This window comes from Pygocentrus nattereri, chromosome 17 (assembly GCF_015220715.1).
Source record: "Pygocentrus nattereri isolate fPygNat1 chromosome 17, fPygNat1.pri, whole genome shotgun sequence".
NCBI lineage: Eukaryota > Metazoa > Chordata > Actinopteri > Characiformes > Serrasalmidae > Pygocentrus > Pygocentrus nattereri.
In genome coordinates, this window is record NC_051227.1 from 39,097,165 (window position 1) to 39,109,425 (window position 12,261).

Here is a 12,261-nt window from a genome sequence, read left to right on the forward strand (position 1 = left end):
TCATTATTCACATATTAATTATATTATTGTTCGCATTACTCAACAGAACATTGTTTCAGTAATAGTGTGTAAAATATCCAACAGTGTCTTTTTTTTTTTTTTTGGAAATGCAGTTTTATGGCTCAAGTGTTGTAATTGGACTTCTTTTCATAACTCTGTAGTTAAGTTGTGTAGCGCTGGTCACTCACTGAACCTGAATCTCTCTTTTTGAAGTTCATCTTAATGGGCTATATCCTTCATTTGAGCTCTGGATTAGCTAGTTAATTTTGTGCTAATTTTGGCTTCAGTCTGAGGTTGTGTAGAGTTCAGATGAATAAATTTACATTGGGTTCAACTCGAGACTGATTTAAATGAAACCCTTTTCACTCATAAGTTAATAACGGCTCTCCGGTACACCGTTTATTCCTATTTATATATTTATTATTATTTATACCTGATTCCTATGCCGTTCCGATTTACTCTTGAACTTTGAAGCACTGCGACTGCATCATAGACTCTGCTGCAGGAACACACACTCTCCCTGAGGTCTGCATTGTTGGATTTGCGCTGGAGCCTTGAGGCTCGTGGTAATGGAAGCTTATACGCTGCCGTTCTGCCAGCTGCATACTCGGCTCATCACACACTGGTCTCTCACTGTGTCAGGTTCTTACATAATCGCAAAAAGAGATTTTTGGTGCTGTGTGATGCACTATTATCTGTGACAATGGGCAATATTGCATCACACCGATGAAGGCGCTAGTAGCTGCCATCCTGAAGGCTGAACTTTCGTCCGTGCTACTTTTCCAGAAGAAGTCATACAGTCTCTGACTGGTTGCAGTAGGCTGTGGGCTTTAGCCCTTGCAGGTATGCATGACCCAAGTTTGAATACCCCTTGGCGTGCAAACATTTGTGCATAACTATTTATGCATTCTTGGGACATTCTCTCGATGCAATTTGTCAATTTATTGCATATTTATTGTTGCAATATATGCAATATATTATCATTTATTCACTCGTGTCTATCAAAAATAAATACTGATACTTAAAATGATCCCAGTTATTCTTTAAAAACTTAAGCAAAGTAAGTAAAAGTATTGACGTTACTGGTAAAACGTGCTGATCGCAATTATTTTAGCTGACCGCAAGTTGTTTGTTTTCACAATCACGTTCACATCTCAGCAAACGGAACGCAAATTGTTTGCGTTTGTATGCATTGAGTCGAGGCGAGTAGTAGCAGCACGTAATGATGACATTTCAGGAGAAGCATTTGGACACCTCTGGTTTGAACTTGCCATGTGTGCATTTGCATGAATGTCCCAACATTAAATAAGGGGTAAAATTGAGGGCGGGTAAACGGTTCCTCCTTTGTAGTTGTTCACCCTAATTATTGAGATATATATATATATATATATATATATATATATATATATATATATATATATATATATATATATATCAATAATTAGGGTGAACAACTACAAAGGAGGATCCATATATATAATATATGGATTATATATATATATATATATATATATATATATATATATATATATATATATATATATATATATATATATATATAATATAGCTGAGAATATGGTAAACATAGCTTCCATAATGGACTCTCTGAAGGTGTTTTTGTGAAACAAAAACAGAACCATTCTCAGACTTTGTTAGTTCTTCTTGTATGTCATTGTTTTATTTAACTTTAAATAAAGAACTGTATATTTTTCTTTTGCCTCTTTGTAACAGAGTTGGCATAGTTCTCTCTGTTTCTAGATATTGTTCCAGCATATACAACCCCAATTCCAATGAGCAGAATCATTTTGACTCATTTTGAATTTGATGCCTGCAACACGTTCCAGAGAAGTTGGGACAGGGGCAACAAAACACTGGGAAAGTTGAGGAATGCTCAAAAACACCTGTTTGGAACTTTCCACAGGTGAACAGGTTAATTGGAAACAGGTGAGTGTCATGATTGGGTATAAAGGGAGCATCACTGAAAGGCTCAGTCGTTCACAAGCAAGGACGCGTGAGGTTCACCACTTAGTGAACAACTGCGTGAGCAAATAGTCCAACAGTTTAAGAGCAACGTTCCTCAACGTGCAACTGCAGGAATTTAGGGATTTCATCATCTACAGTCCATAATATCATCAAAAGATTCAGAGAATCTGGAGAAATCTCTGCAAGTAAGCGGCCAGGCAGAAAACCAACACTGAATGCCCGTGACCTTCGACCCCTCAGGTGGCGCTGCATTAAAAACCCACATCATTCTGTAACGGATATTCCCACATGGGCTCAGGAACACTTCGGAAAACCACTGTCAGTGAACTCAGTTCGTCGCTCCATCTACAAGTGCAGGTTAAAACTCTGCCATGCAAAGCGAAGCCAGATATCAACACCACCCAGAAACGCTGCCCACTTCTCTGGGCCCGAGCTCATCTGAGATGGACTGACGCAGAGTGGAAAAGTGTCCTGTGGTCTGATGCGTCCACATTTCACACTGTTTCTGGAAATCATGGACGTCGTGTCCTCCGGGCCAAAGAGGAGAAGGACTGTCCGGATTGTTTTCAGCACACAGTTCAAAAGCCAGCATCTCTGATGGTGTGGGGGGGTGTTGGTGCCCATGGCAGGGGTAACCTGCACATCTGTGAAGGCCCCATTAATGCTGAAAGGTACATCCAGGTTTTGGAGCAACATCTGCTGCCATCCAAGCAGCGTCTGTTTCAGGGACGTCCTGCTTATTTCAGCAAGACGATGCCGAGCCACATTCTGCACGTGTTCCAACAGCGTGGCTTCGTAGTAAAAGAGTGCGGGTACTAGACTGACCTACCTGCAGTCCAGACCGTCTCCCATTGAAAATGTGTGGCGCATTATGAAGCTCAAAATACGACAGCGGAGCCCCCCGGACTGCTGAGCAGCTGAAGCTGGACATCAAGCAGGAATGGGAAAGAATTCCACCTACAAAGCTTCAACAATCAGTGTCCTCAGTTCCCAAACGCTTATTGAGTGTTAAAGGAAAGGTGATGTAACTCAGTGGGAAACACACCCCTGTCCCAACTTCTCTGGAACGTGTTGCAGGCATCAAATTCAAAATGAGTGAATATTTGCAAAAAACAAAGTTTATCAGTTTGAACATTAAATATCTCGTCTTTGTAGTGGATTCAACTGAATATCAGTTGAAAAGGATTTGCAAATCATCGTATTCTGTTTTTATTTGTTTTACACAACGTCCCAACTTCACTGGAATTGGGGTTGTACATTTAAGCATGGTTAAAAATTCTGCATGTACTTTGATTTGAAGTGAAGGGCTTGTCAGTAATGATGGATGATTAAAGGAGTCCAATAAAAGTATGCTGTTTGATGTGCTGACATCAGAGAGGTCTGCTAGATGGAGAGTCAAGTTCCCCAGGCAGAGTTTATGTCAGTCGGCCTTGATCAAGGCCTGTGTGTTTGCAGCAGGAGGCTTGCTTAGTCTTGAAGCAGCCACTTGTCATCAGTTCAGCGACATCTGCCCTCAGTACAGGGGCTGTGTTGATCACGACGTTCTGCTTCGTGGGTAATTGGCACACCGTTTGCAACGTGTGATGAATTGTTCTTTAAGATTTGCTGTTAATAAAGCCTGATAAGTGTTGAAAACGATGCTGCTAATACAGGAAAACACAAGATATGTTTATTTACTAGTTTACTAGTGCTGTTAATCTTATTGAATGCAATAATTCATGCAAGCATTGCTGTTATTAATGATATTTAAACGTGCTCAGAGAGGTGGTAGTTGTGCAAAGCTTAGATGAAAAGTCCTGTTAAAAGTGATTTGTGCTAATAAAGTGAAAATCTAGTAATCTTTTTAAACTTGTGCGAAGGCCGTCTGGTAGCCTGGAGCCTCTTGGCACCCGTGTGCTGAAGTATCTTGGTTAATAACTGTTTATTCTTTAGTTTTGTTTTTTTTAAGCATGCAAAGCAAAATGAATTGAACCCAGGTGGGTGATTTTGTCGTGTTCTGCACTTATGATTGTTTAATGATTAAGTAATGATTACAAAATAAGCCTCATCACAAATAATTAATAATAAAGTGTATTAATGCAGTTTCAGGATTTGTGTACACACAGTCCTTAAAGTTTGTGAACCCTTTGACATTCTTGCCTGAATTACTTTTCATTTGTGATTTGATCTTCATTCAAGTGATAACGATAAAAATTTAAACTGTAGTTTGTTAAACTGTAAAAGGATGTGATCCCTTGTATTTAATAATCGGTGAATCTCTTGAATTGACAACCTTTCGGTGCTCCTCTTGTCCCTGGGGTCTTTAGTTAGGGAAAATAATTGTACCATATTTCTCTGGGTTTATTATTTACATTAGGTTTTTTTTTTACTCCTTGTCTCCAGGCTATTTTTTTTATTTATTATTGATTTTATTATTGATAACGATACTGTTATAGGGCCTAATTCCATGATCGTTGACTCGTACTCCTACACCGACTAGAAAACCGGCAAAAAACCCCACTTCCTAACCAAGTCTGTGTTTGCTGACTTTACTCTGTCTGACTGAAGATACTGGGAAGGTATAAATGCTAATATAGTGATTTTGTTTTTTGCTGTCTTTTGTAAAATAAGCTGTAGAGACACTGTTTTGTCCTGTCATGTATATTTCAGTGCATAGTGTGGTTAGCCAAGCTGCTGTAGCTGTTCCACAGCTGATGTGTTCAGCACTTGGTGCACGGCGTGCTATTTTGAATTAAAAAAAAAAAAAAAAGCTGGAAAGATTTTCAACAACACAAAACATTCCTTGGTTTAGCCTTGGATTTGCTTCCTGCTGTCACCGTGGTTTAAGGATTAGGGTTTGGCACAACCACCTCCCAGGAAAACATACCCTATAAATGATCGTGTGTATATGTAGCTTACTTACTTAATTACTATCTCAGTTAATGCTTTGGGTTTAAATAGATCATAATATAATCCTTGCAAATATCTTAGGTCTGTATACTGTGCAAATCGTTAGAATAGTCCATAAATGATTTCATTCATGAATCATACACTCATTGGTACGTGCAGCCGCTGTTGTCCTCCCTGGAAGTGAAATGAACATGACGAAAATTGGAAACTGCGTTCTAAGATAAGAGATAAGATAAGATGATCCTTTATTAGTCCCACAGCGGGGAAATTCACAGTAATACAGCAGCAGCAGAGTAACAGGAGTAAGACACTCAGTAGTAGAAACGGGAAGCAGTATAAACATTATCAACATTATAAATAATAAAAATTAAAGCTAAATCTCGACTATTTACAGGAAAATAAGGACAATAATAAAATAAAATAATAAAATAAAATAAGAGTTCTTCCTTTGGAAATACATTTACATTTACAGCATTTGGCTGACGTTCTCATCCAGAGCGACTTCCAATTCGATCATTTTACACAGGGAGGCGAAGGTGGTGTTAGGAGTCTTGCCCAAGGACTCTTATTGGTATAGTGTAGGGGGCTGACCCAGGTGCGGATTGAACCCCCAGTCTACAGCAGAGAAGGCAGAGGTGTTACTCACTACACTAACCAACCACCAACGTGTTTACGTTTCAGGTTTAAACATTGATTTCTGTTTCAGACACACAATATGTGCGTTTCCCGAAAAGTTAGTCTTGTCTTGTCTTGTCTGTCCTGTGAACGTTGCAGCTGCTTCTTGTAGAGAAACTCCGTCCTAAGGAAAAGTAGCAACAGTGCTGAATTTCTTCGATCTGTTGTCTGCCTCTCTGTGCGCTGATGCAGGCCAACGTCTTCAGAAATCCTTTTAGAACTCTTTCCAGTCTTATGAGCTTCAACACGTTTTCTTCTAGGGTCTTCTGAAATCTGATCAGAGTGAATTGCGCTCGAGAAGAATCATGTTTTGAAGAACAACTTTGTCTCACAGCTGTGCATCTTTAAAGTGGGCAGACATAATTATTGAGGTCGCTGTCACTGCAGTGTTCTGAGTGGAAGAATAATAGCTGATTTACATTCTGTAGCATACATGAGTTCTGACTCATTACTGTATGCCAGACTGTTTATGGATTGCACTGTTGTCTAGATACGCTGCTGCTTAATTGGCTGAATCTTAATTTCTTTTCCTGTCTTTTTTGTATAGGATATAAACTAATAGGGAGTCACTCTGGAGTGAAACTTTGCCGGTGGACCAAGGTGGACACTTCTTTTCATTTTCTAATATCATTTACTTGTGCTTGTTTATGCTTACAATAATTTATTCATGCAGTGATGCAATAAAAATAACTTTTGGCCTGTTTTTTCCCAGTCAATGCTGAGAGGCAGAGGAGGGTGCTATAAGCATACTTTCTATGGGATTGAATCTCATCGCTGTATGGAGACTACTCCAAGTTTGGCCTGCGCCAACAAGTGTGTTTTTTGCTGGAGGTAAGCAGAGTTTGTTCTTGGACTAGACCAAATTTGAGGACTAAACTTGATCTTTTTAAAAACATTTATCATATTTTGTTTACAACATGCAATAAAAGCAGAGGCCCACAGTCTTAACCACAGAGGGCCAGAGTGGCTCCAGGTTTTTGTCCAGTGAAGCAGAAGCTCTCCTGATTTAACTCACTTGATCAGTTGGTCTCAGTTTTCAAACATTTGGTTAGTTATATGAGGTGAGCTCCTGCTGGGTTAGAATGAAAACCTGCGGCTGCGTTTGCCCTTGATGGATAAGACTAGTGACCCCTGTTTTAAAAGGTTAGTTTCCTAGATGGCATCAAGCCTAGACCTGGACATCACAGCGTTCTGAAGGTCAATTCTCCATTGAAAGAAAAATGTAGTTCAGGGTCAGGATAAAATCCTGTCTGGGAAACTGATCAGGTCTAATCAGGCTCATGTTAAGGAAAGTTTACCCTGTACAGTTTTTATCATGATAATAGCATCACATCATTCTTGTGAAAGAATGACTTAATGGCGAGTTAAAATGTGGTGGTCTTTAAACGTTTATTGTTTACAGGTGTAAATACTTGTGACGGTGCTACTTTGGGAATTATGTCCTGCAAATGTTGTCCTCTTGCTGTGATATTCATCATCACTTAAACCTTTGACCTTGATGCACAAAATCAGAATTTATGGGGTACTTTTCTATTGGGAGGTAACTGTCCCTAACAGTAATCGCTGAATTTGTGAAATTGAAGAATTTGTGAAAATAAAATTTATTTTGCCTTTTGGTTTTTTAAATTTCTTTTAAAGAGAATTTGAAAGATTTAGGTTTATCATTATTTTAACTTTTTCTCAATAAAAACAAACTTCAAAGAACTAAAAAAAGAAAAAAAATTCTGTCCGAATTCATGTCACTACAGAAACGTAGTTTTAGTGATTTAGTCCAAGTGTTAGTGTTTGTGTTTTAGTTTTAGTGTTTTAGTTTAGTTTCGTTTCAGAGTTTTTGTCCAAGAAAGTGGAGCCTCATTTTAGCAAGTGAGTCAGCATCTCTGTTCCTCATGTCCACATGGTGAGCAGATAGATCTTTGTTTTAAAGTAAATGTGTCCCTACATCTAAAATTCTGTGCATAAAATTAAAAACAGTCACTACTAAAGCCCATATTTTCTGTATTTAAGTGTAATTAGGTTAACTTTTTAGTAAATATCAGTACCGAAAAATTTGGTACAGTTGTATTAATATTGTGTGGTGTTAGGAGTCTTGCCCAAGGACTCTTATTGGTATAGTGTAGGGCGGTTACCCAGGTGGGGATTGAACCCCAGTCTACAGTGTAGAAGGCAGAGGTGTTACCCACTACACTAACCAACCACTATTTAAAGCAAAAGGCTTTTAATCCAAGATTCAAATCAGTTAAAAGTCTGAAATTTGTTTTCAGTTCTGTCTTTGCACCAGTTTGGTAGAATGAATCAAACACTTTGCAGAGTGGTGTCTCCAGATGTTTGACTGGTTGAGTTTGGTACATATTGAATGAGGTTAACTGCCTTTCCGCAGTTTGTGATTAAGGACAGATTGTAATGCGGGTTTAGTTATGCAGCTCTTGTTGGAATCTCGGTGTGGAACCTCACCTTGCATGCACTCCAAAGTCGAATCGATACCCTCCCCTGGCCCTGGGGACATGAAGCACTCCTCTGTGTCATTATCGGTGACACTGGCTGTGAGTGATGCTGCCGCTGGCCACAGACGGACTCAAAGCTTCCTGCAAACAGCCGCGACGAATCGTTCGGCTAAATGGAAGTTCGGACGTAGATGCAGCAACACTGATTCACGTTGGCATCAGTGGAGAAGACGGGAGTTAGCACGCAAGTTTCTTTCTAGTGGGAGTGAAGGAGCAGGGTTTTTTTTTTAAAATAAAGGTCTCCATCAGAGCAGGCCTTGGAGGAGGAACGTCACGTATAATCTACAAATCTCCTCTGAAGGCTCAATCTAGGATGACTACCTTCCGCCACGCAGATGTTCAGCTATCCAGTGATGGTGTACTGCAGACGGTGCTCAGGCAGGTTTTGACCACTGAGGGGAAAGAACACCTAAATGTACAGATATCTGTAAACAAATGTGGGGCATATAGAAAAGGTGAACACACAGCTTACTCTGTCTAGCGAAGCCCCTGACCAGAAATTGTCATGATGCTCCCCAGTTTTTAACAGCTGAGAATTCTGATATCCGATATCAGACGACATGATTTAATAAGGTGTAAAATGAAAATCCACGACTCCAGTAGTTTAAAATAAATTGGACTCGAGTGGCTAGAATTTTTTTCTTCTCATGCTAAAAGTTAGATTTGTATTTATTTTACATGTTTCTGTTGATTTTTAACCATGAATATTTTCACATTTACCTGTATTTCTGTAATACAAGCGAGCAGGTGGTTGTAAGCCTGGCCTTAAGACTTGAGAGAAACCATTAAAGGGACGTTCCAGTGTGGTTACCATAGCGGCACGCCTAGATATCCTCCAGTCTAGTTTAGGTCATAGCATCTCCAGCTATAGCCCATAGGTGTAAGACCAGCTTTAGACTTTATTTTATAGTGTAGTAGGAGATGATGGCCATCTGTTTTGTGCCTTTGTGTGTTGTCACGCAGTTAAGCGGATTAATTCCTGGTTCCTTTATCGTAGCGTGTTTGTTCTCAAACTGTCTATGTAGCTAAACTGCACTTTGAGCAAAAACACTTTCTTAGCGCATAGATTTCAAATTTCAGAATCTTTTCAAATCCATTTAATCCATGACGTTCATGGAAGCAGTTTGAGTAACTAGGTGGGTGATTTTCAGGCAATGGACGTAAGCAAACGGGTGATTTCAGCCATTTGGGCAGTATCTACTGAATGAGGCCAGATGATCTCGCCTGTCAAGGTGAACCACCATAGGCACTGAATGTATAGTGTTCTCTAGCCCAGTGTTGTACCCCTCAGTCTCAGAAAATTCAAGACCAAGGTTCAGTTCCCTTCCATTCTTGTCTCCCTGGAAATGTGTGCTGAATGTCTAATGTTGTTGTTTTTTATCTGCATTTGCCCAAACTTTGCAAAACGTTGGTAGTGACTGTTGGAAAGGATGTCATGCCACGTGAAAGCTTATATACTGGAATAGCTAAGACAAGGAAAGCAAACTGGGGTATCTATCTAGCCAATTTACTTGCCCTTTTAGTTTATGCTCCTCGTCTCATTACTTCTTTCTGCTGTAAGTTAATCCGTGGCCTCGGCAATGGTGACAGATTGATTTATCAGACTTATACAATCGCTATTCAGCTTCATAGCAGTAAAGTTGGCTTTAAATTGCCAGTTTAAATCAATTCATTAATAATTGTTGCCTTCTTGACATAATATCCATAGGATACTGATATTATTGGCCAACCTTTATAGTGGTGGTGCCCTAGTTTAAAGACAGCAGCAGCTCAGGAGTCTCCAGTTGAGGCTTTGAGGCTCTACAGCTTTTGCTTTTGAGAATATCTGCCAATTTTCATTAAATATTCCCTATCAACGAATCAGCAATTTTATGGCTTATGGACATTATAAAAGAGAGCGTTTTTAATGCTTCAAAGCAGTTCTATTTTCATGGCTTTTTCTGAAACGCAGCAGGCTATTGGATCCTGTCATAAGCGTGTCGAGCTGAATTTTCTGCGCGGCCACAGTGACTCGGTTGCCGCAGCCGGCTAATCTACTTTTCATTTGGCTCATCATCGGGTGCTGTGCCTATCCTTACGTGCCCTTGTGGCAGTCACTAAAATAAAACATGTGAACGTGAACATGCTCAGGCCGTTTCCTAAATGTGCTCATGCTTTGGTTCTGGATTCTGGGATTCTGGGATTCTGTTGAACTCTGTTCTGGAAGGTTAAATTGGTTGAGAGGGATACTTGAGAAAATGAATGTGATGAGAGCTCTTGTGAAGTGTATTTGAGGCTGTGCTGCCTCTCCTGCTCCTTTTTAGAGTAAATGGGAGCAGGGGGGGAGGAATTAGAGGAAAAGCTTTTAAGCCTGCAGGCAAACAGCAGCTCTACAACTTTGGAGGCTGTTGCAGTGAAGAATAATGATTATGGCTGATATGAAGCCAGTGGGAGGTGTGGAGTGGATTCACTGTGGGTCAGGAAATGTCTAATTATTGAGGCACTTTAATATTTCATGCTATTGCTGGTGTTAAAGAGTGATATGAGGATCATTTTCACAGATTTTGAGAAACTACTGTTCAAATCTGTAGTTCCAATGTGTAATTAAGATGTTTTAATATAATGTTGAATATATACTGTTTGACAGCCTTCACCCAGTGATGGCTTTGAGTTGTGGTGGTTGTGGTTGAGGGGTGGTTGGTTAGTGTAGTGGGTAACACCTCTGCCTTCTACGCTGTAGACTGGGGTTCAATCCCCCATCTGGGTCAGCACCCTACACTATACCAATAAGAGTCCTGGGCAAGACTCCCAACACCACCTTCACCTACCTGTATAACAATAATCAAATTGTAAGTCGCTCTGGATAAGAGTGGCTGCCAAATACCATAAATGTGGATGTGTTTATAGGATAAAGTAGTTTATTTCCTTGAGGAATATTTTGCTTAATTATGTACAGTTTTCCCTTTTTGCACAATTTACACCAAAATGAATCTGTATGACATACTTTTAGTTGCTCACTGACACTTTCTAGGAAACCACATATTTCCAGTGACCTGTGTTCTCTCATACGTTTCTAGGAAGCAGCTGTTTTCATGGCCTCATTTTACCATCTTACCGTCAACCCCATATTATTATTTATAAACACACATTTTGTTACTGACTGACTGTTTTTGTATGATGCACTCAGACATCTCAAAAAATGGTTTACATTTTTTACATTACAAGTTTTTATCTAGGTAATTAGCTTAGCAAAGACATTTCTATTAAACAGTTTGCTTCTTCTTGTCCACTTTATGACCTGTGGTGACTACTAGACCTTAACCATGACCTTAGGAGCCCTTTCTTAGGTCATATTAATGTATCTAACTAAGGTATGGTTAGGGATGGCAAAAATAAAATATCACAATATTCAATGCCATTTTCACGATACAGTATATGCATCAAAATAGATAAACAACACAGACATGTCACTTTATTAATTCCAGAGAGAAATTCGTCTATTGCAGCAGTGCAAAGCATAATAAAGAGCATAAGAGCAAAATGAACAGGAGCAAAGTGTTGCCGTGCACTGATATATAAAAGAAAGTAGAGATAAATGAATAGAATGAAATAAAATATACTAAACCATGAACAATAAGAGTTGCAGTACAAAAGTATGAATTAAAAAGTGAGATGTAAAAAGTAATGTTTTTTTTTTTATTTAAAGTTTGATAAATGGGAACAGACAAAAAATAACCAGGAGTCCAACTTTTCAAACATACTATCAAAAATGAGGAATGCAGTGATTATTTAACATTCGACATGCTTCAGTGCTCTGCAGTTACTCAGGACTAATTCTGCCCTTTTTCATCTAAAAGTTGGTGAGTGATTGTAAGGCTGGCAGTATCCTTCAATATACTCAAAGCATATTGTGATGCAAAGCAGTGTAATTTGTCATGATGATAAGTGGTATAATTGGATCACCCTCCCCCAAGTATGACACAGATCAGACAGAAAACATGGGGCTCTTGGAACATCTGTACGCACCTGTGCAATTGACAGAACTACGACTTCAATGGCTGCTATTGTTGTTTACCTATGGGACCTACACTATATTGCCAAAAGTATTCGTTTGTCTGCCTTCAAACACACATGAACTTGAGTGACATCCCGTTCTTAATCCATAGGGTTTAATATGATGTCGGCCCGCCCTTTGCAGCTATAACAGCTTCAGCTCTTCTGGGAAGGCTTTCCA

The 12,261-nt window shown here is 39.3% G+C and overlaps 1 protein-coding gene across 1 annotated transcript in view; it reads left to right on the top strand.

Moving 5' to 3' along the window:
- The window catches only part of tyw1 (tRNA-yW synthesizing protein 1 homolog (S. cerevisiae)), a 105,282-nt gene that overhangs the window by 38,486 nt on the left and 54,535 nt on the right, over positions 1-12,261 (top strand). Inside the window, exons 9-10 of the mRNA XM_017724525.2 lie at positions 6,095-6,147; positions 6,260-6,378. Coding sequence (XP_017580014.1) covers positions 6,095-6,147; positions 6,260-6,378 — 172 coding nt within the window. The remainder of the gene's footprint in view (positions 1-6,094; positions 6,148-6,259; positions 6,379-12,261) is intronic.